We start from the raw sequence: 27722 nt of genomic DNA, 5'->3' as shown, positions 1-27722 counted from the left end.
TACAAAATGAGGAATGAAATATAACTGGGAATTGGAATTATGAAAGTTTGAGATCCCTGATCATGTTGTTGGATTGGGAAACAGATATTCAGCATCCAGAATCAGGAGGAGAGATGCGTGATAAGGCACGGAAGATATGATCTCAGGGAAAGGTATATAAGGACTGGGCTGAGCAGGTATGGGATAAGACTCAGACTATTGTTTGTAGGCCACCAGTGGTCTGTGGGGTCCTCCCTTGCTCAGCAGAGTGAAGCAATTTGAAGAGCCACTGGGATAAGAAATGGGGGAGGGGAAGAGAGGGGTGGGAGTGGGAAATACTTGAGTTGGAATAGCAGATAAAGGAAAAGAGTGTTTGATGCTGGACTGAAAATAGCAGCAATAATAATCCTCTGCATTTAGATGGCACTTTTACAAACATTAATTAATTCATCCTCTTAACAGCCCTGGAAGTTATGTAGCTGGTTTTTATCCCCATTTTACAGCATGGGGGTGGGGGAGAATTGAGACACAGCAGGGTGAAGTAGTTTGCCTGAGGTCACCCAATAAGCCAATGACAGGTGGGGACAGACCCAGTTTCCTGACTCTTAGCCCTGAACTGTGAGCACAAGACTGGGCAGTCTATCCATGCCAGTCATAGGGCTGGGAGCTGGGGTGCTGGATTGGTGGTGACCTCTTCAGCCTGTGAAGGTTTCTAAGAGAGGAAAGGGGAGAAGATTGGCACCCTGGGGCTCTTTGCACTTAACCAGTTGCTAATCCATTCTCCTCTCTATGGTGGGTGGCTTTCTCTTCCAGGAGCCCGACTCTGCCTTCCTGCAGCTGGGAGTCTCCATTGAGCAGCAGATCCAGGTGATCTTCAAAGTCCTGGAGGAATATGACTGGGGCTCCTTTGCGGTCATCACCAGCCTGTACCCAGGGTACAACATCTTCGTGGACGTTATCCGTTCCTTCACGGACGCCAGCTACTTTGGTTGGGAACTCCAGGACGTCCTGACCTTTGAGATGACCCAGGATGGGAGCAACTCCAAAACCCAGCGGCTGCTACGGCAGATTGATGCCCAGGTGATGATTGTGTACTGCTCGCGGGAGGAGGCTGTGTACCTCTTCCAGGTGGCGGAGCAGGCGGGCTTGGTCGGGCCCGGCTACATCTGGATTGTGCCAAGCCTGACGGTGGGGAACATGGAGATCCCACCTGCCTCTTTCCCCGTCGGCCTCATCAGCGTGGTGACCGAGAGCTGGAAGATGAGCCTGAGGCAGAAGGTTCAGGATGGCATGGCCATCATCGCCACGGGGGCTGAGAGCTACTTCAGGACCCACGGGTACCTCCCAGACGTGGGCAAGGACTGTAAGACGCCGCCTACCACCACCGCCAACAGAACTTTCTACAGGTCAGCCTGGAAAAGTTGCTCCTGGGTAGCCACCAGCAGTGCTGGGACTTAGCAACTTGCATAGTGGGGATCAGGAAAGAAGGGGATAAAGTTCTCAGAGAGGCCTGGAGGTACCCTCCCGTGGGCAGGGGTAGGTTGGCAGTATCCACTCAGAGAGCTACTGAACTCCACCAATTGGGGAAATCCCCACCCTGGACCTCCTGAAAGTGTGTGTGTGTGGGGATCCGCATCAGAGAGCGTGAGGGCCCAGTAAATTGATCAGCTTAACGATGCTAAACTCCACCTCTTGGCTGGTAGAGGGGCGCTTCCTATTCAGCTCTGAGCTGCCGGGACTGCCCTTTCCTGGGGGTGAGAGAACTCTACCTCCTTCACTTTTCCCCACACCCCTCATAGACCTACAGCAGGGAATGTGACCTTGCCCCAGGTCACTGACCAGGTCAGAGCCAGGAAGAAAACCCAGGTGTCCAGACTCCAAGGCCAGTGACTTGCCCATTGCGCCCCACTGCCAGATAGAGCCGAGCGAGATGGGTATAGAGGGAAAAGTCTCTCTTTTTCCCTTCCTCCAAGGGCTCGCTCAGGGCGAAAGCGGCAGCGTTCTGCACCACTGCCAACGTGGGGTGTGGCGCAAAGGAGTAGGGCGATAGAGGGAAAGCGCAGGATGCAGCGGGCACAAAGGGCGAGGGGAGGAGAGGGAGGGCCAGGCTACAAAGCCTGAAGGACTTGTCTCCGTGCAACGTTTTTTAATCCGAGTGTGACCCTTGGCTAATTGAGCAAGGGGCTCTGGCTCCGGGTTTGGTCAAACCCTGTGCTGCTTGGGTGATCCAGTCCCACAGAGTCACTGACTCGCCAGCAGGGGGTGGGAGCTGGGTAAAGGGAGGAAAGAAATGGAGGGGAGGGCACCTGTCTGAAGGAATGACACCGAGGGCGAGTGATACCAGTCACCAGGCTGCGCTTATGTGCTAGAGCTGAATATGCCCACACTCGGCTCGCACACGTGGGCATGGTGCCAAACCAGTGACCTTGCCGCCGCTCCGTGCCCAATGCTCCCCTCCCCCACACGCCCTGTTAACTGATTTGGAATGTTCTGCCTGTTTAGCTCGTTAGCCTGTTGGCAGACCACACTCTTTGGGAAAATAAAGGGGGGGGGGTTTAAGATCCTAGGATGTCAGCTACGTTTCGTGTGTCTCTAAATTGCTGGAGCGCCGTCTGGCTTTGCCTCTGCCTCCCTCTGGTTCCTGGACTGAGGGAGCGGGGTGAAACCTTGGAGCGGGAGCGCTAATTTGTTGTTCGGTCATGTAATGTACTGCCAATATCTTGGGACTGTGGTGATAGGCTTGGTGTAAACGGGTAAGTCAGGTGGAGCTCTTCCTGATCTCCTGCCATCCCAATCCATGCAGACTCCTTGCCTTAGTTTCCCTGCAGGTTGCTTTTGTCTGGGAAGCCTTGTTGCACCCTACCCATGGGACTTATAACTGTGGCCCATACTGAGGAAAGGATAACAAAGCTCCACCCTTGTATAGTGCTTTCCGGCCCTAGATCTCAGAGCATGCTGCCAAGTTAGGGGATTGTTATGCCTCTTTGACAGGGGGGGAAACTGAGGCAGGCAGTGGTGAAGTGACTCTCCCAAGGTGGCTCAGCTAGTCAATGGCAGAGCCAGGCATAGAACCCAGATTTCCTCAGCCTAGACCTGATAGAACAGGCTGCCAGATGATCCTAGGGGCAATGATTGGGAGAGAGGCCAGGCTGGAATCTGGACTCTGAGTTAGCCCGTGTTGGTGATGGCGTCTGTGGGAGGGAGAGAGGTTGCTAGCCCTGTTTGGGAAGCTCCTACCTTTCTGGGCCGCAGTGCTTCTTGTTTTCCCCCACAGGCACCTGCTGAATGTGACGTGGGAGCACAGGGACTTCTCCTTCAATGAAGCTGGTTACTTGGTGAGGCCAACCATGGTGGTGATCTCACTGAACCGGCATCGGCTCTGGGAGATGGTAAGGGCTGCTTTCCCCTTCAGCACCCACAGTCGTCTCCCTCTCTTTTAAGGCATGGCCACTCAGGAACACTTCCCCCTGCAAAGCACAGCATCCACTGGGCGCTATAGGTTAAAACCAACACAGGAAGGGGTGGGTGAGAGAAGAGGCTGCTGCCCAGAGAGAACATCCTACTAAAGAGTTACGTAGGAATTGCCACGCTCTGCTGCTCCGTCTGCTCCAGACTCTTTACGACTCCTGAGCCCTCCTCATGTCACGTCTTGGGGCAGGGTTCCTCTGCCTCCCTGGATGCCTTTGAGGAGCAGCGGGAGCTGTCCAGGGTTCTCTGCTTCATGTCTCCCTCTGGATCCCTGATTTTATCCCTGGTGCCTTCACTCCCATCCCTGTTTTTCATTAATCCTGTGGATTTAGTTCATGTCTGGGTCCTGTGGCTCCTCCCCTTACAGTGGGGGCAGGGGGGCTTTAGTAATGGGCGGGCTCATACCCGCCCATCCCCAGTGCCTCAGTAGCTCCAAACTCTCTACCCAATGGCTTCTCTCCCTCGAGGTTCCAGATCCACGAATACCTGTGACAAGCTCCCCCCCATTTGCAACCAATCCAAACACCTTCATTAGGCACCCACAGTGCCCTTACCACCCCCATCCCCATGAGCATCTATATGCACTTCTTAGGATCCCTCCACCATGTGCTCTGGAGATTGCCACAAACTAGCCACCAAGCTCCTTTGGAGGTCCCGTGTTCTCCTGCTCCTCCGCTTGGAGGCTTCCATGTGCTTTTACTTCTCCCACAGACTCTCGGTTGGCTCCTACGCCACCTTGACCACCCCTTTAGAGACTCCCCATACTCCTGTTAGATAACCCTCTCTATTTTCTCCGTTGAGCCCCCTTGTGCTCCTCCTCCTTACACAGGCTCTATCTCTATAACTACTCCCAGTTATGCTTCTGCAGCCTGAAATCCCCATTTTTTGGTTGCTCCCATTAAATACCACTGACAACTCCCCTTATAGGCCTCCCAGACCCACCCTGAGTCCTCCTGCTGCTATTTGAAGTTTTATTTCACACCAGCTGGAATACTGGGGGATTCTCGCTCTGAACTGCAGTGTTTACAATCAGGCTAGCATTTGATGTGATTAGTATTGAGAGTTCTGTTCCCAGCATTCAGGGGTTGGGAGCGCTGGAGTGTGTTTGCACCTGGGTCTGATATTCTTTTAGACAGGCTGCTTTCTTCTGAGAGGGTGAAAAGCACCAAGGTAGGAAGCAGCCTTCAGGCAAACCAGACGACAGCCCAAGGGGGCATGGTGAGCTCTCAGGGAATGATCAGGGTCAGAGCTGAAAGTGGAGCAACTTAAGAATACCGAGATGCTGCAGTAAGTGGCGTTAGTGATTTAGGAGGGAGTGCTCTTCCCTCTGAGCCAGTATGGTTTTGGGCCGGGAACATGCTGTCTTTGGCATGAGCTGTGTAACAAAGGACCACCAGTGATCACTAAAGATATCATACATCTTTATGCAAGAGCCGGGGAATTAACTTAGAGATGCTGACCGAATGTAGTTAGTTACATTCAGCCTTCTTAAAGTAAAGTTGCAGGATAACTGGATGTGGTGTTTCCCTCCCTTCCTGTTAGTGTTGCTGCATGCTGCAACCCACCCCTGAGGTGGTGAGTGAAGCCACTGACTGGTTTGTAATAGCGGATCAATCAAAGGGGGTCTGCATCTGCTCACAGGCAGAGGGAGAGGCAAAATGGGTTATCTGTTACGTGCTGTTTGCCTATCAGGGCTCTACTGTCCATCCAGGGCCAGGCTTCCCCGATATCCAGACCCACCTGTAACTTCCTTGACGTGCTGTCTCTTCCTCTAGTTGAACAGCAGTGTTGCAAAGGTGGTGATTGTGGGAAGCAAAGGACCTGCATTGATGTCACCCCCTGCTCCCCTCTCCACCCCCCCGGAATAACCTCGCGTGCACCACTGCCAGGCAGTCGCAGGCATTTCCCTTGTTGTGTGGACAGTAACACTGTTCTCCAATCTCGGGCAGGTGGGGAAATGGGAGAAGGGGATCATCCACATGAAGTACCCAGTGTGGCCTCGCTATGGCTCCTTCCTGCAGCCCGTGTCGGACAATCGCCACCTCACCGTGGCCACCCTCGAAGAGAGGCCCTTTGTGATTGTGGAGAACACGGACCCGGCCTCTGGTGTCTGTGTGCGCAACACCGTCCCCTGCCGGAAGCAAACCAACTACACCGACAGGTAAGCAGGCAGGCAGATGGGCTGCTGGAGGTGCCATGCTGCAGCCCTCATCTTCAGCTGCACCAGGTGTGCTGGAGCAGGGTTAGACATGCACGTGCTCTGCTTCTCACAAGGTCGGTAGAAGGGAGCGTCAGGTGTTCCAAGCCCTGCTCAAGCAAGGAGCAGAACTGGGCAGGCTGCAACCTCAGTATAAAATGGTGTTTTCTGCTCGGGCAGTGCTTTCTGAGTGTTTGCAAACAGGAATGTGGCTGGTGTGGATTTAATGTGGTGCCAGGATTCGGTACAGGAATTTTAGGCAGGATTTCTTATCTGTAATAGCTCTGACTTCAGGCCTGATGCTCACAGCTGGGAGATGCTGCGTAGAACTGGGCTGCAGGCCAGTCCTGATTGTCAGAGCTGGGAGCCTCTGGCTCATGCTAGACTTTGTTCCAGGGGCTGTGTTGGAACTAGACTCTGGGGCATCAGTTCAGTGTCTATAAATGCTGTGTTTTCCCACCAGACTGGCTGCTGCCCTGGCCCATCAATTACAGTTCCAGGGCTGTGTGTGTGGGCAGCCAGCCTGTCGATCCAGAGCTGCAGCCCAGACTCCCCTGAGACAGCCTTCTGAAAAGGTGGCCGTGGAGATTGGCCTGGAAAGTGCCCCCGGAGGGACGCAGCCAGGCAGGCCTGTGCACGCTCATTAATTATTTGCCTATGGCTGACCTCTGCAGCTCTCTGATCAAGGTTGTGTCAGCCAGCCTGTTGGAGCACTTCTCTCACTTCCCGGCTGGAGCAGCCCCTCCTGTTGCCCTGCCATTTCCACAGTTCCCTCTCTCTCCCTCCTTCCTCAAGTGGAAGGAGACACCCTCCTCCCATTGGGAATTGGAGTGGCTATTCTGCAGCTATGCTTCCCCACACAAGGGATCACAGATGTTACTCAGCAGCTTCCCTCACCCCCATGTGGAGAGACATGTGCTCCTTTCCCAGGGGAGCAACTGGTATTCTGCAGCTACCCTCTTAGGCCTCTGTGGAGTTATTCTTCAAGCTGACTGGCAAGGCCACCTCTTTCCCTTGTAATTTGGACTTGCTTTGTGGTCCTGATTCCTCACTGCCTAATTGTACATTGGGTCTAACTCCCCAACACCGTACCCCTTGTGCAGTCACATGCACCAGTGCAAAGTTGAGTCTAGAGTGGGTGTAAAATGCTACCAACTCAGACCAGACCAGTAGCATATTGCACTTACTTGGCATCAGTTTTAACCTCTACATGAGGGGCAGGGCAGCAGAGAATCAAGCTGCTTATGTTGGCATTTTGCTCTTGTGAAAAGTGCATTTGAAACCCCATGGCTGGTGGCATGTGAGGGGAGAATTCTGGCATGGTAGCATTTTACACTCACTTTGCATGGATGTGAATGACTACCCAACATGCAGGGCTCAGCAACCCTAGTGCTGCTTCCTGAGCACTCTGTGGACTAGTCAGGCCCTGCATTTGCCTATAGTGGTATATCAGCATTGCTGCATGAGGTGGCATAGGTGGTGGAATGGCCCTGGCATTACCGTGGAAATCCTCTGAAGGAAGTGACCGGTGTCTGTGTTGGTTTTTATTTTTAATGTCCTGGTTTCAGTGGGGATGGACCTGTGGACCCCTACACCAAACTCTGCTGCAAGGGCTTCTGCATCGACATCCTGAAGAAGCTGGCCAAGGCAGTGAAGTTCTCCTATGATCTCTACCTGGTAACCAATGGAAAACATGGGAAGATAGTGCGTGGCATCTGGAATGGCATGATTGGCGAGGTAGGGGGACAGATGTGACCCTTTCCCACAATGCACCTTTCCTCAAGGAGGGCCATGCCTGCAATCAGTTCACCAAAATGCTTAAAGGCATGATCTGAACTGGGATTCTCCCATTTGAGTTGGGTCAGAATTTCAGTGTTTGGACTCAGTTTCTGATCCTTGGCTATGCTTGGTTAGGGCATAATGTGACATGGATGATGCCTATAGTAAAGGCAGCCTAACATTTTGCATTATAAGACCCTGTTTTCAGTTGTTTATAACTCTTTTTTCCAAACTTTAACCGTGTGGGCTGAAATTTGGGTGTCTGCCTTATGCTGAATGTTTTTGGGGAAATTTTCGCGAAAATGGTTGAGATGTTTCAGAGATTAGGGAAAAGGACATTGTTTTGTCCAAGTTAAAAAATCATACAATCATTGAGGTGCTATTGCCTGTGTGCTTTGGAGCAAGACATTTGCTCTAGCATCAGGCATATGCCTTGAGTTCACATAAAAATGAACCCAAATTGGTCCAGGTTATCAACCTCCAAAAAAATCTCAGTTAGCACATGCTCACGAGAGACCTGTCCGTTTGGCAGCTAAATTCTCCAAAGATTCCATCTGTACTGAGCATGCTCCAACCTGGGGCTCCATTTCCTGCAATTGCTCCTCCCATCTGCCAGAGGCCGCTGTGGTGCCAAGCACAGGAAGTGAGAGTAAGGAGACTCTCTGCATGTGCTTTCAGTGCTCCCCTGGTGGTGCCCCGGCAGCGTGGGGGAGGATGTACCTGAAGGGAATGCAGAGGGGTGGGGGGACAATGGAGGAGTAGGATCAGAGGAGGGGTAGGAGCCAGGGTAATATGGGGTGGGGGACAGGAGTCAGTGTAGGGGGATGGGTAGCAGCATGGGATGGGGGCAGGCAATGTGGGGGTGCAGGAGGTTGGATAGGAGAAGAGTGGGAGGGAAACAGGAGGCAGGCTGGGTAGTGAATGAGGTTGTCAGTAGAACCTCTGCTGTGTTTGTTGCAGACATTGGAAGGTGTGTAGTGAATGAGGCAGGGAATTGAAGGAAGAGAAAGGCTGGTCTCATGGTTAAAGAAGTTGAATACTGGCTGGAGAACTGGATTCTCTCCCTGCCTCTCTGATGCTGGGCAAGCCACTGAAACCAAAATGTTCATAGTTGGTCATTGTATGTTCATGATTTTCTGGGTGCCTGGCAGGCCACCTAGAAGCAGATTTGCCCAAGTGCTGAGTAATCACAACTGCAGCTGAAATAGATTGAAGCTGTTCTGTGAATATACAAAGTGCTGTAAAAATGCTGAGCATTTCACTAACTGAGGCAGGAGTTCTGTGGGAAAATAGGATATGATCACATAATCAAGCACAGTATCATAATGCATATGCAAGAGGGGGCTAAATTACGGTTGCACAGGTAACCTTAACTGTGGCATTTCCTAACTGTTAAGTGCTTGATTTTGCAACCTTAACTTTCTTAAACATAGTATGTGTGTGTACTATTTACATTTATTGGGCCAGATTCCCTGGTATGCTTGAGCTGTTTTGCATTGATCCAGCAAGGCCAAGCAGTTGTAAACCTGGCTAAAATAGATTTAAGCTGATATGTGTCACTGAAGCAGCACCAAGCAGCCAGAGCATGCTGGTGCATATGGCTTGTCTTTTTTCTGGTGCAGTGAGAAAGCAGAAGGAGCTCTGAGGTGGTGGTCAGTAAATTGAGGCTGACTAATTGCATAGCTTTGCAGCCATGAGTCGCTAATGTTGTGCTCTTATTAATTTTCAGAGCAGTGATATTTTCATGTATTTTTGTTTATTTTATTGGACATTTTTGCATTACCAGGAAATAAGCTCCCTTTCTCCCAGAAAGGTGTTATTTGAAAAAGCTGTTTGGGAAAATTTTTGTCTAAATAGTTTTGTTGGAAAATGCTGTTTTTAGAAGATGGAAATTTTTTGCAAAATCATGTCAACTTCCATGAATAATGTTTAGGAAAAATTTCTAAATGTTATGTCAAAGCTAAAATTGCATTTCAAAATGTATTTTGTTTGCTTGTTTTTCCATTTCTTTCATTATTTTGACACTGTCAGGACATGTCAGGCATAGCAGTGCATAATATGACATGTCCCGACATAAGGTCAAAATAATAAAAGTAATGGAAAAGCGCAAACAAAATAAATGTCGAAAATGTAATACAAAATGATGGGGTCTAAATTAAGTGTTGCCACTCAAAGAGATCTTAAGTCATTGTGGATAGTGCTATGAAAACATCTGCTCAATGTGCAATGGCAGTCAAAAAACCTAACAATGTTAGGAACTATTAAGGGATAGAAAATAAGACACAAATATCATAATGCCACTATATAAATCCTGGGTACACCCACACCTTGAATACCGTATGCAGTTCCGGTTGCACCATCTCAAAAAGATATATTAGAATTGGAACATGATTAAAGGTGTGGAACAGCTTCCATCTGGGGAGAGATTAAAAACACTGGGACTGCTCAGCTTAGAAAAGAGACGGGTAAGGGGGGATATGATAGAGGGCTATAAAATCATGACTGGAGTGGAGAAAGTGAATAGGGAAGTGTTGTTATTTCCTTGTTCACATAACACAAGAACCAGGGGTCACCCAATGAAATTAATAGTCAGTAGGCTTAAAACAAACATAGAAGTACTACTTCACACAACGCCCCATCAACCTGTGAACTCATTGCCAGGGGATATTGTGAAGGCCAAAAATATAACTGGGTTAAAAAAAGAATTAGATAAATTCATGGAGGATAGGTCCATCCAATGGCTATTAGACCAGATGGTCAGGGATGCAATCCCATACTCTGGGTGTCCCTAAACTTCTGACTCCCAAAAGCTGGGACTGGACAACTGGGGATGGATCACTCGATAATTGCCATGTCCTGTTCATTCCCTCTGAAGCATCTGGCACCAGCCACTGTCAGAAGACAGGATAATGGGTTAGATGGACCATTGATCTGACCCAGCGTGGCCATTCTTATGTTCTTAATTTTAGTTTTCAAGCAAAAATTCAAAATTTCTGCTTCCTGGGAAGTTTCAAAAATATTTAGTCATTATGATTTGGAACAAATTAATTTTTTTAAATGTTTGAGATTGCAAAACAGAAATTCTGATTTTTGACCAGCTCTAGTAATTTACCTGGGGCCAGAGGTCACTATGTACATTCAGTGCAGACTTTGACTGCAGTGGACCAGGGCTGGGCCCGGTGTGTAGCAAGGCAGGAATCCAGTGACTGGGAAGGAAGGAAGGAAGGAGGTAGTTGGGGAGTGTGAGTCTGACCTAGAGGCCAAGGACCTGAGTCTGTTACTCCATTTCTGTACTAAGGGCTGGGGAGGGGCAAAGGTAGCTTGTGCAGGGGTCTTGCTGGCCTGTGGTACCACTGGCTGCTCTAACTCTTATACTGTGCTTCCCCTTGGGACTCCTGGCAGCCGAGGATAGCTGTCATGCAGTGCGCTATAGCCATGCCCCCAATCTGTCCCCTGTGTCTGGGAATGGTTGCAAGGCTGGCCTAGGGCCTTTATTCCAGTTCTGCAACAGCCTGTGGGGGCTGTATCCACCTACTTTGTGTTGCCAGAATGAAGTCAAAGGGCTGTGGGGGTCACTGAGCATCAGGCCCTGAGCTTCTTAGGGGAGAACCAATTGGGAAGGGAGGTGTCTTTCCTGTGCAGCCTGTGTCTGAAGCTGGGACAGGGAAAGGGGGAGTGGGTCACCTTGGGGCCAGTCTCTCTGCCACTCAGCCAGCAAGGGGAGGTGGGATCAGACTGAGAATGATGGTTAGCCATGATGGGATTGGGTCCCCTGTGAATTGCAGGCGTGTGGGTTTGCTCGCATAGCTCCAGACTCACCTGGCTGCCTCCTTTGTCATCCTCCAGGTGTACTACCAGCGAGCAGACATGGCCATAGGGTCCCTCACCATCAACGAGGAGCGGTCTGAGATTGTGGACTTCTCTGTGCCCTTCGTGGAGACGGGCATTAGTGTCATGGTGGCTAGAAGCAACGGGACAGTCTCGCCTTCTGCCTTCCTAGGTGAGCAGAGCCAGCCTGGTGCCGGGGTGGATGCTTGTTCTATGCGTGGAGCTGCGGGTGAGCATGGTGCGTTCGAGGAGGGGAAAAGCATAGAGTGAAAATGGAGGGTTAAGGCAGGCCCGGCTCTGGAGTCCGGGGTGAATGTCAGTGTGTCTGGGCTTGGTGAGGCCATGGGGCGTCTGGACTCCGCTCTGTGTAAATGTGGTGGCTGTGGGCCATTTTGATACCAAGGAATGTGCCTGTCATGTGGATTCAGGTGGTGAGGAGTACTCAGAAGCAAGGCTAAGCCAGAGAGGTGCTTGATTTCTCTGGGATGGGACTTACTGCTGATGCCAACAAAGGGTTGATATTCCTGTCTGGGCTCAACTCCCCTCCCCGTCATGTTGGGGTATTTCCAATCTAACCTGTCTCTTGCTAGGTAAGGAGATTGGGGGCATTCTGGACTTGTGGATTCTATTCCTGGCTATGCCACAGACTTGCTGTGTGATCTTGGGCAAGTTACTCAATCTCTCTGCCTTGGTTTCCCCATTTGTAAAATGACTATAATAGCACCAACCCCACAGGAGTCTGGGGAGGCTGAACTTATTGTCTGATGAAGCACTTGGGGTTCCTCTGATGAAAGGTGCTATAAAAGTGCAAAGAACTGTCCTAACTATCCATGCATAGGAATAGCTTCCCAAACTTTTTTTTTTGGTGGCTGAGCTCCTTGACAGCTGTGAAGTTCATCTGGCATCCTGTGATTTTGATAGGACATTGGCTATCTTGCATTTTCTATGTAGGATCAGCAATGAAAGAGTTAACTTACCAGATGCAATTCATTTCATCTTGGCAAAGCCAAGAGTGTCCTCTGCATACAAAGTCACTGCTTGGCCATGCATTGATTGAGAGCATCGCTTTCAGTCAGCGTCAATATACAAGCTCAGATTCCACTCCAGATTCTGACGGGTTGTGCTCATTTCCTGTATCGCATGGGCCTTCTTCTCCGTGTCCCTCTAGGCTCCCCCTGGAACCTAGGGGAGACTGTCTGGAGTTTAATATTGGTGTTATAGCCTGTGTTACAGGGTCTTGTAGATGGGACACTGATCGCAAGAACAGGAAACTTTGAAGTCCAATGGAGCAGGGTAGTTTAAGGGCTAAACTACTATAGACTTTTACCGTTGACCAGATCAGTGGAAGTCCAAGCCCATCACTGCTGGTGGTTTTTCAATGGCCTTTGTGAAATGAATTGGTGAGTCTCAGACAAGTTCCCAGGGTACAAGGGTCCATGTCACAAAAGTCACCTCCACAAATTGGCACTGATCAGTCTCCCTGCTGGTGGTGTCATTACAGCCTAAGGTCTGGACAGGCCCCAAGACTGAATTCCTCTCTTGCTCTAAGCAAGTGGCTGAGGTTGTATTCAATAGTTATTTTATTAAACTGAATCAGGGACTTGTTAGGTGGAGGCCAGGCTGAGCATGTTCTTAGGGAGGGTCATTCCACAAATCCAGTTCTTGCCTCTTCTGCACTTGAATTTTGTAATTATGGTGTGTGTGTAAAAAAACAAACAAAAAAAAAACCACTAAGATGATTTTAATGTGCTTTCCAGAAAAATAACCTGTAAGTTTAAATAAGACAAAAGTTTGTGTGTGTGGATGGATGTTTAATGCTGTATGTGAGTGTGTGTGAATTTGATTAGCAATACATGTTGCATGTTTGTGTTTACATGAGGATGAGTGTGTTTGCAGTGCATGTTGTGTGAGTCTGTCTCTATATGTGCATGTATCTGCATATGTGTTTCACACATATTCACATGTGGATAACTGGCTAGACAGCAGTACTGCAGAAAGGGATCTAGGGGTTATAGTGACTCACAAATGGACTGAGAGTCAACAGTGTGATGCAGCTGGAAAAAGGCAAATGTCATTCTGGTGTGTATTACCGGGAGTGCTGTACGAAAGACGTGGGACGTAATAGTTCTGTTATATTCGGCACTGGTGAGGCCTCAGCTGGAGTACTGTGTCCAGTCTTGAGCACCACACTTTAAGAAAGATGCGAACAAACTGGATTCCAGAGAAGAGCAACAAGAATGATAAAAGTTGTGAAAAAAACATGACATATTAGGAAAGGTTGAAAACATACCTAATTCTTAGTCTTGAGAAGAGAAGGCAGAGTGGGGACCTGATAATAGTCTTCAAATATGTTAAGGGATGTTATAAATGCATCCGATGAAGTGAGCTGTAGCTCATGAAAGCTTATGCTCAAATAAATTGGTTAGTCTCTAAGGTGCCACAAGTACTCCTTTTCTTTTTATAAAGAGGACAGTGATCAATTTTTTTCTCCAAGTCCTCTGAGGGCAGGTCAAGAAGTAATAGGCTTAGTTTGTAGCAAGGGAGATTTAAGTTGGATATTAGCAAAATCTTTCTAACTATAAGGATAGTTAATACTGGAACAGGTTACCTAGGTATGTTGTCATTGGAGGTTTTTAAGAACCGGTTAGACAAACACCTGTCAGCAATGGTCTAGATTTACTTAATCCTGTCTCAGCATAGGTGGTTTGTGTAGATGACCTCTGGAGGTCCCTTCCAGCCCTACATTTCTATGATTCTGTGTCTGTGTTTGTGTTCAGTACGTGTATGTGACATGCGGATAAGTGCGTGTTGAATGCATGTGCGAGTTTGGCGCTGTGTGTGTGTGTGTTTAAAAGTGTTTGTGAATAAGTGTGTGTAACTAGATGTTGCTACATGTATGGGTACATATGTGGTGGTGTATCTGAGTGTGTATGACAAAGAACTCATGTTTTCATGTGGCTGAGGGTATATTTGCTTTGTGTGTGTACATATGCACCTTTTGTATGTGAGTACCTGCTGTTAGGAAAGTGCGTGTGTGAACATGTGGATTGTTAGCTGCATGTGTGAACTGTTCCATATGTATGTTTGTTTGTATGTAGAAGCTTGTGTGTGTGTGTGTGTACAGAATACATCTACGAAAGAGCATGTGTAGCACAATGTGTGCGAGCAGCCTGCTTATATGTTTGTGCATATGTCTGAGCTTGTCCTTGTTCTGTATGTTTGCACACACACATTGGCATAAGCCTGTATATGTTTTGAAGGCCTCTTTAAACTGTGCACTGTCAAGTCAAAGACATGCTGCTGCCAGAGGCTATGAGTGTCTCCTCCTCCCCAGAGCTTCCTGTCTCCTGTGCTGTGGGATTGCAGGAGAAATGTACAGGCTCCCCGGCACTGCATAGTAGAGTGTATCTGCTACAGAGGGAGCCAATGTCACCACCTTCACTGGAGGACAGATAGCTCAGTGTCAGGACACTGGGGTGAGCTTATGGAGTCAGAGAAGCAACAAGCCACCCTGGCTCGCCCCCCTTCAGAGAAGTGTTGCTGTTCCCTAACTCCCCCAACTCCAGCCGAGTAGCCCTCTCTGATTTCAGTTACTTGAAGAATCAGGTCCCTGGACTTTAACTCTCTGCAGTTTTCAGATCTGGGCCTTCTCTTCCTACTGCACAGTCATCTCCGCAGAAAATGTGTGTAGGAGAGCTAAGCCCAGGGGAAGCCAGGGTCAAAGGTTCCTCCTTCCACCCTCCCCACCCTCTCGCTTGCCCAGCTCCCTCCACATGCTAATGAAATGCATCTGATGCCATCAGATAAAGGTTTTCTCCTCCCTGACAGGGAAGGACACGCTGACAAATGGGCCTTTTCTGCTGTATTTTGAGGGCCTGAATTAATCCCATCCTTCAGACTGCCCTTTAATGACAGAGCTCTATCATTCTGGATGGTTGCTGCTGTCACCCAGCAACTGCCACTGTCTCTTCCACTTGGTCTCTCTCTGCCTTGAGTGCCTCTTTCTGTTCACACCTCTTCCTGCCTTCTTGATGTCTTTGTCTCTCTGTCCCTCTCTTAGCCCTGGTCTACACTAGGACTTTAGGTCGAATTTAGCAGCGTTAAATCGATTTAAACCTGCACCCGTCCACACAATGAAGCCCTTTATTTCGACTTAAAGGGCTCTTAAAATCGATTTCCTTACTCCACCCCTGACAAGTGGATTAGCGCTTAAATCGACGTTGCCGGCTCGAATTTGGGGTACTGTGGACACAATTCGATGGTATTGGCCTCCGGGAGCTATCCCAGAGTGCTCCATTCTGACTGCTCTGGACAGCGCTCTCAACTCAGATGCACTGGCCAGGTAGACGGGAAAAGAACCGCGAACTTTTGAATCTCATTTCCTGTTTGGCCAGCGTGGCAAGCTGCAGGTGACCATGCAGAGCTCATCAGCACAGGTGACCATGATGGAGTCCCAGAATCGCAAAAGAGCTCCAGCATGGACTGAACGGGAGGTACGGGATCTGATCGCTGTTTGGGGAGAGGAATCCGTGCTATCAGAACTCCGTTCCAGTTTTCGAAATGCCAAAACCTTTCTGAAAATCTCCCAGGGCATGAAGGACAGAGGCCATAACAGGGACCCGAAGCAGTGCCGCGTGAAACTGAAGGAGCTGAGGCAAGCCTACCAGAAAACCAGAGAGGCGAACAGCCGCTCTGGGTCAGAGCCCCAAACATGCCGCTTCTATGATGAGCTGCATGCCATTTTAGGGGGTTCAGCCACCACTACCCCAGCCGTGTTGTTTGACTCCTTCAATGGAGATGGAGGCAATACGGAAGTAGGTTTTGGGGATGAAGAAGATGATGATGATGAGGAGGTTGTAGATAGCTCACAGCAAGCAAGTGGAGAAACCGGTTTTCCCGACAGCCAGGAACTGTTTCTCACCCTGGACCTGGAGCCAGTACCCCCCGAACCCACCCAAGGCTGCCTCCTGGACCCAGCAGGCAGAGAAGGGACCTCTGGTGAGTGTACCTTTTAAAATGCTATACATGGTTTAAAAGCAAGCATGTGAAAGGATTACTTTGCCCTGGCATTTGCGGTTCTCCTAGATGTAGTCCTAAACCCTTTGCAAAAGGTTTCTGGGGAGGGCAGCCTTATTTCGTCCTTCATGGTAGGACACTTTACCACTCCAGGCCAGTAACACGTACTCGGGAATCACTGTAGAACAAAGCATTGCAGTGTATGTTTGCTGGCATTCAACCAAAATCTGTTCTTTATCTCTCTGTGTTATCCTCAGGAGAGTGAGATATAATTCATGGTCACCTGGTTGAAATAGAGTGCTTTTCTTCAGGGGACACTCAGAGGAGCCCATTCCTGCTGGGCTGTTTGCCTGTGGCTAAACAGAAATGTTCCCCGCTGTTAGCCACAGGGAGGGGAGAAGGTTGAGGGGGTAGTCACGCGGTGGGAGGAGGCAAAATGCGACCTTGTAACGAAAGCACATGTGCTATGTATGTAATGTTAACAGCAAGGTTTACCCTGAAAGAGTGTAGCGACTGTTTTATAAAATGTGTCTTTTTAAATACCGCTGTCCCTTTTTTTTTCTCCACCAGCTGCATGTGTTTCAATGATCACAGGATCTTCTCCTTCCCAGAGGCTAGTGAAGATTAGAAAGAAAAAAAAACGCACTCGCGATGAAATGTTCTCCGAGCTCATGCTGTCCTCCCACACTGACAGAGCACAGACGAATGCGTGGAGGCAAATAATGTCAGAATGCAGGAAAGCACAAAATGACCGGGAGGAGAGGTGGCGGGCTGAAGAGAGTAAGTGGCGGGCTGAAGAGAGTAAGTGGCGGGCTGAAGACAGGGCTGAAGCTCAAATGTGGCGGCAGCGTGATGAGAGGAGGCAGGATTCAATGCTGAGGCTTCTGCAGGACCAAACCAGTATGCTCCAGTGTATGGTTGAGCTGCAGCAAAGGCAGCTGGAGCACCGACTGCCACTGCTGCCCCTCTGTAACCAACCGCCCTCCTCCCCAAGTTCCATAGTCTCCACACCCAGACGCCCAAGAACGCGGTGGGTGGGCCTCCGGCCAACCAGCCACTCCACCACAGAGGATTGCCCAAAAAAAAGAAGGCTGTCATTCAATAAATTTTAAAGTTGTAAACTTTTAAAGTGCTGTGCTTAAAGTGCTGTGTGGCATTTTCCTTCCCTCCTCCACCACCCCTCCTGGGATACCTTGGTAGTCATCCCCCTATTTGTGTGATGAATGAATAACGAATGCATGACTGTGAAGCAGCAATGACTTTATTGCCTCTGCAAGCAATGATTAAAGGGAGGAGGGGAGGGTGGTTAGCTTACAGGGAAGTAGAGTGAACCAAGGGGCGGGGGGTTTCATCAAGGAGAAACAAACAGAACTTTCACACCGTAGCCTGGCCAGTCATGAAACTGGTTTTCAAAGCTTCTCTGATGCGTACCGCGCCCTCCTGTGCTCTTCTAACCGCCCTGGTGTCTGGCTGCGCGTAACCAGCAGCTAGGCGATTTGCCTCAACCTCCCACCCCGCCATAAACGTCTCCCCCTTACTCTCACAGATATTGTGGAGCACACAGCAAGCAGTAATAACAGTGGGAATATTGGTTTCGCTGAGGTCTAAGCGAGTCAGTAAACTGCGCCAGCGCGCCTTTAAACGTCCAAATGCACATTCTATCACCATTCTGCACTTGCTCAGCCTATAGTTGAACAGCTCCTGACTACTGTCCAGGCTGCCTGTGTACGGCTTCATGAGCCATGGCATTAAGGGGTAGGCTGGGTCCCCAAGGATACATATAGGCATTTCAACATCCCCAACAGTTATTTTCTGGTCTGGGAATAAAGTCCCTTCCTGCAGCTTTTGAAACAGACCAGAGTTCCTGAAGATGCGAGCATCATGCACCTTTCCCGGCCATCCCACGTTGATGTTGGTGAAACGTCCCTTGTGATCCACCAGAGCTTGCAGCACTATCGAAAAGTACCCCTTGCGGTTTATGTACTCGGCGGCTTGGTGCTCCGGTGCCAAGATAGGGATATGGGTTCCGTCTATAGCCCCACCACAGTTAGGGAATCCCATTGCAGCAAAGCCATCCACTATGACCTGCACATTTCCCAGGGTCACTACCCTTGATATCAGCAGATCTTTGATTGCGTGGGCTACTTGCATCACAGCAGCCCCCACAGTAGATTTGCCCACTCCAAATTGATTCCCAACTGACCGGTAGCTGTCTGGCGTTGCAAGCTTCCACAGGGCTATCGCCACTCGCTTCTCAACTGTGAGGGCTGCTCTCATCTTGGTATTCATGCGCTTCAGGGCAGGGGAAAGCAAGTCACAAAGTTCCATGAAAGTGCCCTTACGCATGCGAAAGTTTCGCAGCCACTGGGAATCGTCCCAGACCCGCAACACTATGCGGTCCCACCAGTCTGTGCTTGTTTCCCGAGCCCAGAATCGGCGTTCCACAGCATGAACCTGCCCCATTAGCACCATGATGCATGCATTGTCAGGGCCCATGCTTTCAGAGAAATCTGTGTCCATGTCCTGATCACTCACGGGACCGCGCTGATGTCGCCTCCTCGCCCGGTATCGCGTTGCCATGTTCTGGTGCTGCATATACTGCTGGATAATGCGTGTGGTGGTTAATGTGCTCCTAATTGCCAAAGTGAGCTGAGCGGCCTCCATGCTTGCCTTGGTATGGCGTCCGCACAGAAAAAAGGCGCGGAACGATTGTCTGCCGTTGCTCTGATGGAGGGAGGGGCGACTGACGACACGGCTTACAGGGTTGGTTTCAGGGAGCTAAAATCAACAAAGGGTGTGCCTGTACATCAAGGAGTATTTCAGTCAGGACTGCATGGAGGGTTCCAATAAGAAATGGTGCACCTAAGTTATCGTTGTTATTGGAACAAGGAGGTTAGCCTGGCCTCTGATTGATACATGGCTAGATTTACCTCGCTGCACCTTCTCTGTGAGTGACTGCAGTGTGATCTAGACAGGGGAGGAGGCAAATGAGTACAAAACAAATCTGATCTATTTCTTGTTCTGACCCACTCCATCTATCTTTTACATCTTTGGCTGGCAGCAGACGGTGCAGAAGGACTGCATGCCATCCACATCTCATGGCTGCTCGGCAGAAGATGGTACAGTACGACTGCTAGCCATCTTCATCTCTTGCCTGCCTGGCATAAGATGGTACAATACGACTGCTAGCAATCCTCATCTCTTGCCTGCCTGGCAGAAGATGGTACAGTACGACTGCTAGCAGTCCGTATCGCCTGCCCGCTCACCATAAGACGGTTCAATAGGACTGACTGCAGGACTAAAGAGAATGACCTGGTCAAGTCACTCCAAATTTAGTCCCTGCGCCCATGTCTGCCCAGGCGCTCCCAGCCGACGTGGCCAGGAGCACCTCGGACACGACGAGGACGACTACCAGTCGTATTGCACCGTCTGCTGCCAGAAGGCAATGGGTTGCTGCTACTGTGCAGCAAAGCCGTACCGCGTCTGCCAGCACCCAGGAGACATAGGGTGACGGTTACCTGAGCTGGCTCCATGCTTGCTGTGGTATGGCGTCTGCACAGGTAACTCAGGAAAAAAGGCGCGAAATGATTGTCTGCCCTTGCTTTCATGGAGGGAGGGAGGGAACGGGGGCCTGACGACACGTACCCAGAACCACCCGCGACAATGTTTTAGCCCCATCAGGCACTGGGATCTCAACCCAGAATTCCAATGGGCAGCGGAGACTGCGGGAACTGTGGGATAGCTACCCACAGTGCAACGCTCCGGAAGTCGACGCTTGCCTCGGTACTGTGGAAGCGCTCCGCCGAGTTAATGCACTTAGAGCATTTTCTGTGGGGACACACACACTCGAATATATAAAACCGATTTCTAAAAAACCGACTTCTATAAATTCGACCTAATTTCGTAGTGTAGACATACCCTTAGTGTCTCCTCTTAGATTCATACATATTAAGGTCAGAAGGGACCATTATGATCATCTAGTCTGACCTCCTGCACAACGCAGGCCACAGAATCTCACCCACCCTCTCCTGCGAAAAACCTCACCTATGTCTGAGCTATTGAAGTCATCAGATCGTGGTTTAAAGACTTCAAGGAGCAAAGAATCCTCCAGCAAGTGACCTGTGCCCCATGCTACACAGGAAGGCGAAAAACCTCCAGGGCCTCTTCCAATCTGCCCTGGAGGAAAATTCCTTCCCGACCCCAAATATGGCGATCAGCTAAACCCTGAGCATATGGGCAAGATTCACCAGCCAGATACCAGCAAAGAATTCTCTGTAGTAACTCAGATCCCACCCCATCTAACATCCCATCACAGGCCATTGGGCCTATTTACCATGAATATTTAAAGATCAATTAATTGTGTCTTCTTTTGTGTCTGCCTTGTTCTTTCTCCACATCCCGTTCTCTCCCTCTCTCTGTTCCTTTTTGCCTTTCCCTCTCTCATAGAATATCAGGGTTGGAAGGGACCTCAGGAGGTCATCTAGTCCAACCCCCTGCTCAAAGCAGGACCAATCCCCAACTAAATCATCCCAGCCAGGGCTTTGTCAAGCCTGACCTTAAAAACTTCTAACGAAGGAGATTTCACCACCTCCTTAGGTAACGCATATCTCTATATATCTCTGCCCTGGCTCAGTAAATTTAATAAGGTATCTGATGTATTTTGCCCCTTTTTCTGTTGGTGAATTTTTCAGCCACGAGATTGCTGATTTGTCTGGAAGTCTTTCCTGAACAATTTCTGCAAATAATCATTCTCAATCTGCAGCTGGTGTGAGAGCAATTCCTTCCAAGTATTGGCTTCCTGAGCTGTTTTGACTGGACGTGTAGGTTACACGGCATGTTTCTGTTCCCTGGCTGGATTAAAGTAACTCTTAGGATCAGGTTTTTGGTGTGAATACTCGTGATTACAACTTCAAAATTCACTTTTCAATAATGTTCTGCAATATCCACTTAAAATGTTTTGTTTCCACAAATGTTCTTGCCTGGAACCTCATTCACTGATGAGAAAATGAACACAAACAGGATGTGAACACTGTCTCTGAATGCATCATTTATTCAAAACAAATATTCATGGACATATGTTTGCAATGTTCACCCAATTCTAACCTCAGCCTTGCAAGATTCTATTCCACTCAGATTAATCTTAGATTGTGAACTCCTTTTGTTCTGTCTTTGTACAGCACCTAGCACAATGGGACCCTGGTCCTTGAGTAGGGCTCCTAGGTCCAACCGTAACACAAATAATAAACAATACTTAAGGCCCTACTTGAATCACAGGATGATTGTCCAAAAATTGCAGCTGAGTTGGGAGAAGCCATGGAAAATCATGGAAAAGTAATAATGGACCTTATTACTGCAGATACTTTCCCACTATTTTCTGCCATCAGCTGCCCTGGGCGCTCACTGTCAAATTGCAGCGGAAGCCTAATATTGCAGGATCCACAATATCGCAAATGAAGTAGGGCCTTAACAATACTACTACAAATAAACATAGACCTGTTACCGGGGGTGGATACTACTTGAAAACTTTTTGACAGGTGAGTAATGTCTCATTAGTTTTTCCTCTGTCACTCTATTATGATCAGGGCAGGTGAGTAGATTTTGTGCTTTGGCTGGTAAATTTTCATGATGGTTTTACACGGCTGGTTTCTCTCTCTCCCAGCCCCCCTTGGCTAATTTCTCAACCTGCTTACATCAGGTCTGAATTTAGCTCTTTTTGTGAGTGAGACTCTCCCTTTTACTTCCCTCTTTTTCCCACTCTGAGTTACTTAATAAATAGCAAGACAGGACTATTTAGCGTGTGCTCAGTCTGTAGATGAGGACACCCAGTAGCTATCGGGCATCTTTCAGTGTAATCCGATGCCCTTTAGATCCAAGGGCACTAATGGGATCACCACAAATGTATTGTGCTGGGAAGGGTATATCTGTCTCTGTAGGGTCGCATGATCCTGCGTGAAGCTTGAGGGGGTTTTCCCCTTAGCCTCTAGGTTTAGGTCCTGCTGTATTACTCGGTGGGAGGGTCCAGTCACCTATAGTGCCACACGCATGGGGCCAGGTGCAGCACAGCTGGAGTTGACTGCCTCCCTCTTGCCTTGCAGAGCCCTACAGCCCAGCGGTGTGGGTCATGATGTTCGTGATGTGTCTCACTGTGGTTGCCATCACTGTCTTCATGTTTGAATATTTCAGTCCCGTTGGCTACAACCAGAATCTAACCAGCGGAAAAAGTAAGTTGCTTAAAGGAACTATGAGCAAATGTTGTGCAATGGGATGGTGCCCTTTGTCACAAGCACCCCTCCCCTCCCCTTTGCCCTTGATGAGCCCTGCTTTATGAGAGTGAAGGCACCATAATAATTCCATGGGAACGGGTCTGGATTGTTACAGCTCATCCCAGGGTCATGTTTCCAGCCATATCCGTGGATTAAAGTGAGCAGGGTGTGTGGAAACGGATTCCCAGCCTCTTTCAGCAGAGCTTCAGCCTTTGCAAAGCAGACCCCAACCTCCATCAGCAGGTCCTCAACCACTCCCCAGCCTCTGTTATTGGGGGAGTCTTCCTTTCCTCAGCAGGGCCTCTTTGCCTAGCACCAGGTACCAAAATGGTGCCTCCAGTGTCTTCCACTTCAACATCAACATGGGGAACTGAAAAGCCATAAAATACCCCTCCCCCTAACTGTGCACATGCTTCCATCCCCTCCCCGATTGCTCTGCAATACAGGATGCCAGCTGGAGATTCCTCGGGCCACTTCAAGTTGACATGGGATTTTTGCCAATGCCCATTGTGGATATAGGTTCATAAATTCCAAGGCCAGAAGGGTCCATTGTGACCATCTAGTGAATCCAATTTCTTCCAGACCTGCGGTGGCTGTCACCAGCAGGACCAATCAGCCTATGACTATGCTGTCTGCTCTAGCTAAGAGCTCCCACATCCGAGCTAGCTGGGGAGATTTTTCTCACATTTGTTTTGAGGAGCTGTCAGCCCCAGGCCAGGGTACCATCTTTGCCCTTGATGAATGTTCGTTAAAGCATATCCATCCTGACAGGTGCATAATGAAAATGCTTCTTGAAGCAGCATCAATGACTCCCCTGTGCACTCCAGGACCAAATCTCTCCCTGCTCTAGTTTCAGAGACCCTCAACAGTTTCTCAGTGTCGACCTTGGAGGGTTTGCCGTTCAGTCAGGGATCAGACACTGGGAGGAAAGAAGAGAGTCAGAAGGAAGCTGGTATCTACCAGGAGAGAATAGCCTAGAGCCCACAGTAAAAATACACAATCATTTGGAAGATGAAAGCTAAAAATAGAACAAAGGCTCCAGCAGAACTCAGCCAGCCAGAACCCTGCCGCTCCAATCCTCTCACCAGAGAGCGCTGGTTTGGTCTTGAATCTCGTGCCTCATTTCTCATTTTGGCTCCTTCTTTCCCCCAGTTTTAATTTTTTGGTACATTGTTGGGAGGTGGTAGGGAAGCAAAATGCATTTCCATTCCACTCTCTCTAGCAACCATGCCGCTATTTCTGAAGGTGAAGTCAGAAAAGCTGCTATGTAATAGGTCTCTGTCTCTGTGCAGAACGCCAGTCTTGGAGCCTCACCAGAAATAGGTCTGGCAGATTTCCTTCACAGCCCAGCCAGAACCTGCCTAGGCCACATACCCTGTCCTGGCAAGATTCTTCTCTCTTTCTTACCAGGACTTTGGAAGAAAACAAGCACCAAAGAATCTCTACCAGGTTTTCTATAAGACTCAGTGCCTGGATGCTGCAAGGACTGGTGCTATAGCAATATCTACAACAGATTAGATGTTGGGACAGACACAGAACATCTCAGCACGAGCATGTTGGGAGAAGTTCCGTGTTCAGACCAACTCCTGTTAAGACAGAACCGGTGCTTGTTCCAAGTAAGGACTGAAGAGAGCTAACCGGTGCTTGTTGGGACAGGGCCCTGAGATATTTTAGTTTTAGGTGCACAGCCAGCTTTTAATTGGCTCCACTCAATAAAGCAGGTAGATCTTTACATTAATAGGGAATCTCTGACAGTCATTTGAAGGTCCCTGAAACACAGCCAGACTCACCTGCTCCATGTTAGGGGTAGGATGTGGGCCCAGAAAGGGTTACCCTTTTTGTGGTGTCTGGGCTTCAGGCAATACTTCCTCTCTCCATATACCGAACCCACCAATGAATGCAGGAATTAAGGAAGAAAAAAAAATAACTTTCCCCAAAAGCAAACCCGGGACCACATTGTTTGGTGGTGAGTTACAAGTGTAAAATGGCAGCAACATAACTGGAAAGCCCATTTATCTACAGCTCAAGGCTAAAAGGCAGGAGGAATTGTCCCTAATCATTTTCCAGGAAACATAAGTTGGGACAGCAGCATGCCTGAGGTTGGAGAGACGTGTTGTTTATAAAAAGGCCCAGGTTCATTCCAAGCTACCCAAAGCCTCTCTCCTTTTCTCTTCCCAGAGTCCGGCGGGCCCTCCTTCACCATTGGCAAATCTGTCTGGCTGCTGTGGGCCCTGGTCTTTAATAACTCGGTGCCCATTGAGAATCCAAAAGGCACCACAAGTAAGATCATGGTGCTGATCTGGGCCTTCTTCGCAGTGATCTTCCTGGCCAGTTACACAGCTAACCTGGCAGCCTTTATGATCCAGGAGCAATATATCGACACCGTCTCTGGGCTGAGTGACAAGAAGGTGAGGAGGGCTTGCAGAAAATAACCACAGTTTGGGAGGGGAAGCATGGGGGGATAACCATGGCTGGGTATAGAACACACACAGTGGGTAGGGTGAGTACATTAGGTTAACCAAGTAAGGACTGAAGAGAGCTAACCTACTTTGCCTTCTGAACAAGTCAGGCTTCCATAGCATGGATTGCTGGTGGATACCAACAATAAGGAGCAATGTGTAGAATCCATTAAGGGTGGTTATTGCTTACTCTGAATGTGTGTGCCTCAGTCTGACAGCTGTGACATCCCTCCGTGGCAGAGAGGGACTAGGAGCCCAGGGTGTACATCCTGGGCAGGATGAATATGGTGGGATAAGTGTGCGCTGAGAGGGTAAGGCGAGTGGATGGGGTTAGGGCACTATTCCAATGATGGTTATGTTGAAGATGAGGAGTTTAATGAAATCACAGTCTTGAGGGAGGGGAGAACTCCTTTGCCTAAGGTTGAACAGACTTGAAGGCTGAATGGTTGGAGTGTGGAGCGGAGGGGGAAGGAACAGAAAAGAGGCTGAGAGAAGTAACCTGGGAGAAACCAAGATGGAGAGCTAGCAGAGTGATCAGCAGAGAAAGACTGAAACCAAAGAACAGAGCAGAGAAGGGGGAGCAACGTTCTAATGCAGAACCTGACTTTTGTGTGCCCACCACAGCATACAGGTATTGCCCACAGAGGTCAATAGGAGATGCTTGTGTACTGTGGTAGAAGTGGACCCAGTCCCTTCTCCTCTCCACTAATCCAGGCTCTTGCTAACAGAGCACAGGCAGGCCTCCAGCTAGGAACACCTATTAATAAATCTAATGCCTTTGGGGGGCAAGTGCCAGGAAATAGGGTTCCTACACTCAGTGGCTAGGGTGTGTGGGACCAAGGGTCACAAGGCCTGGGTTTGATTCCCAGCTCTCCCATGGACTTGTACCACTTTGGCCAAATCAAACTAATTTTGACAAAATGGGAAACTTTTTGTGGCAGCAACATCCCACTTTTCAGCCAGCGCTGGTGCTGATACAGGTTGATAGTGACAAGGTGGGAATAGATAGAAGGGATAGAAATGGAGTGGAAGCTGGGCTCAAGGTGAGGGTGAAAACACAGCCTGGTTCTATCACTGGGCTAAGTGGAAAATCCAAGAGGAGGCCTGGAGCACAGTGCTGGGCTTGTTTGTTGGACCAGGCACTTGATTATTGTTCATGGTGATTGCTGTTCTAGTTCCAGAGGCCCCAGGAGCAGTATCCCCCGTTCCGCTTCGGCACCGTTCCCAATGGCAGCACGGAGAGAAACATTCGGAGCAACTATCCAGATATGCACACGCACATGATGAAATACAACCAGCGCTCGGTGGAAGACGCCCTGACCAGCCTCAAAATGGGGTACGTCTCCCTTTAAGAGCGACTCTTCTGAAACAGGAGTGCGCCTCCATAGCTGGAGCGTGCGCAGGCTTCTACCCCCAAAATGCCTGGGCTGGGGCAGGAAGGGACTGTCATTCTGTATTTACATGATCAGAAACGTGGGGGGATGGAGATTAAGTCAGATTAACTTGCCTGACTTTAGGAGACTGCTCCAGCTAAGAGCTCCCACCACCTAACACAAGCATACAGGGCCAAGTGCTCCGCTGCTGTGAAGGGGTGGAGCTCCACAGAAGTAAAGAAGGAGCTGTCCCAAGATCTCCATCCAGCACCTGATGTGTGCGCGTTTTCGATAGCAAATCAAGTAATTTAAGAATGCCCCATCCCTTTGCATAATAGTGTTTAGCTTTCAAAGGGGATGAGCGGGTAGGAAGCTAGGGGGTGAGAGAGAGACACATCAGGTAAGAAATCCACCCTCTCTTTGAGTAATCTCCTGAGTACATATTCCCTCCCAGCACTGCCATCTTCCAGATGAGAGGGCAGACTGAGGTCCTGACTGCTTGTGGTCCTTACTGAGCCTATAGCACTTCTCATGAGCACAGGCTGCCAAATTTTAGCTCAGGCTTGTCTACACAGCGGCACTGCTGTACCACTTCAGCGTTTCAGTGCAGACACCACCTATGCCAAGATGCAGGGTTTTCTCATCAGCGTAGGTAATCCACTTCCCCGAGAGGCAGTAGCTAGGTTGACAGAAGAATTCTTCCGTTGACCTAGCGCTGTCTACACTGGGACTTTGGTCACGTGAATTATGCTGCTTAGGGGTGTGGCTTTTTTACACCCCTGACCGCTATAGTTAAACCGACCTAATTGTCTAGTGTAGACCAGGCCTCTGACGATTACAGGCTGTTCAGCTGAGGATATGTCTACACTGCTGTCAGAGGTGTGACTGCAGCACAGATAGACACACCCAAGTTAACTTTGATCTCTCTCCCCTGAATAATGATAGCAGTGAAGCCATGACCCAATGACTGTACAAGTCTGCCTGGGACCTTGGGTATGTAACTCTAGCAGCTAGCCCTTACTCCCACAGCTTCATTATGATTGTTCTTCAAACTAGCCAGATCAAAGCTAGCGTCGGGGAATGTCTACACATACTGCCGTCATATCTCTGATTACAGTGTAGACATCCCCTAGATCACCTCTTCGATTTCAATGGAGGAGAGGGTTTTTTCCCCTCACTTTGTGTCCTAAATTGTTGTATAGTGTTGCTCTGTGATGTTAAACAGATGCCACCTTTTACCCCAGAGATTGCACACCACTGAAAGGCAGCCAAGTGATCTGTATAGATATGTCACTGCCTTTAAAATAATATTGGCCTGAGGAAAGCATTTTGTTGGGGGTAGCCTTCTCCCATTTGGGGC

The 27722-nt window shown here is 49.1% G+C and overlaps 1 protein-coding gene across 2 annotated transcripts in view; it reads left to right on the top strand.

Annotated features, from left to right (window-relative positions):
- GRIN2C (glutamate ionotropic receptor NMDA type subunit 2C) overlaps window positions 1-27722 on the top strand; it is a 55087-nt gene that overhangs the window by 22260 nt on the left and 5105 nt on the right. For both annotated transcript variants that reach the window (XM_048818984.2, XM_048818985.2), the window contains 8 exons: window positions 793-1385; window positions 3254-3368; window positions 5397-5608; window positions 7213-7381; window positions 11270-11423; window positions 22363-22488; window positions 24709-24938; window positions 26165-26325. In XM_048818984.2, coding sequence (XP_048674941.2) covers window positions 793-1385; window positions 3254-3368; window positions 5397-5608; window positions 7213-7381; window positions 11270-11423; window positions 22363-22488; window positions 24709-24938; window positions 26165-26325 — 1760 coding nt within the window. The remainder of the gene's footprint in view (window positions 1-792; window positions 1386-3253; window positions 3369-5396; window positions 5609-7212; window positions 7382-11269; window positions 11424-22362; window positions 22489-24708; window positions 24939-26164; window positions 26326-27722) is intronic.

This window comes from Caretta caretta, chromosome 14 (genome assembly GCF_965140235.1).
Source record: "Caretta caretta isolate rCarCar2 chromosome 14, rCarCar1.hap1, whole genome shotgun sequence".
In the NCBI taxonomy this organism is placed as follows: Eukaryota; Metazoa; Chordata; order Testudines; family Cheloniidae; genus Caretta; species Caretta caretta.
The sequence above is the reverse complement of the archived record's forward strand: the minus strand, read 5'-3'. Positions and strand labels throughout refer to the sequence as shown.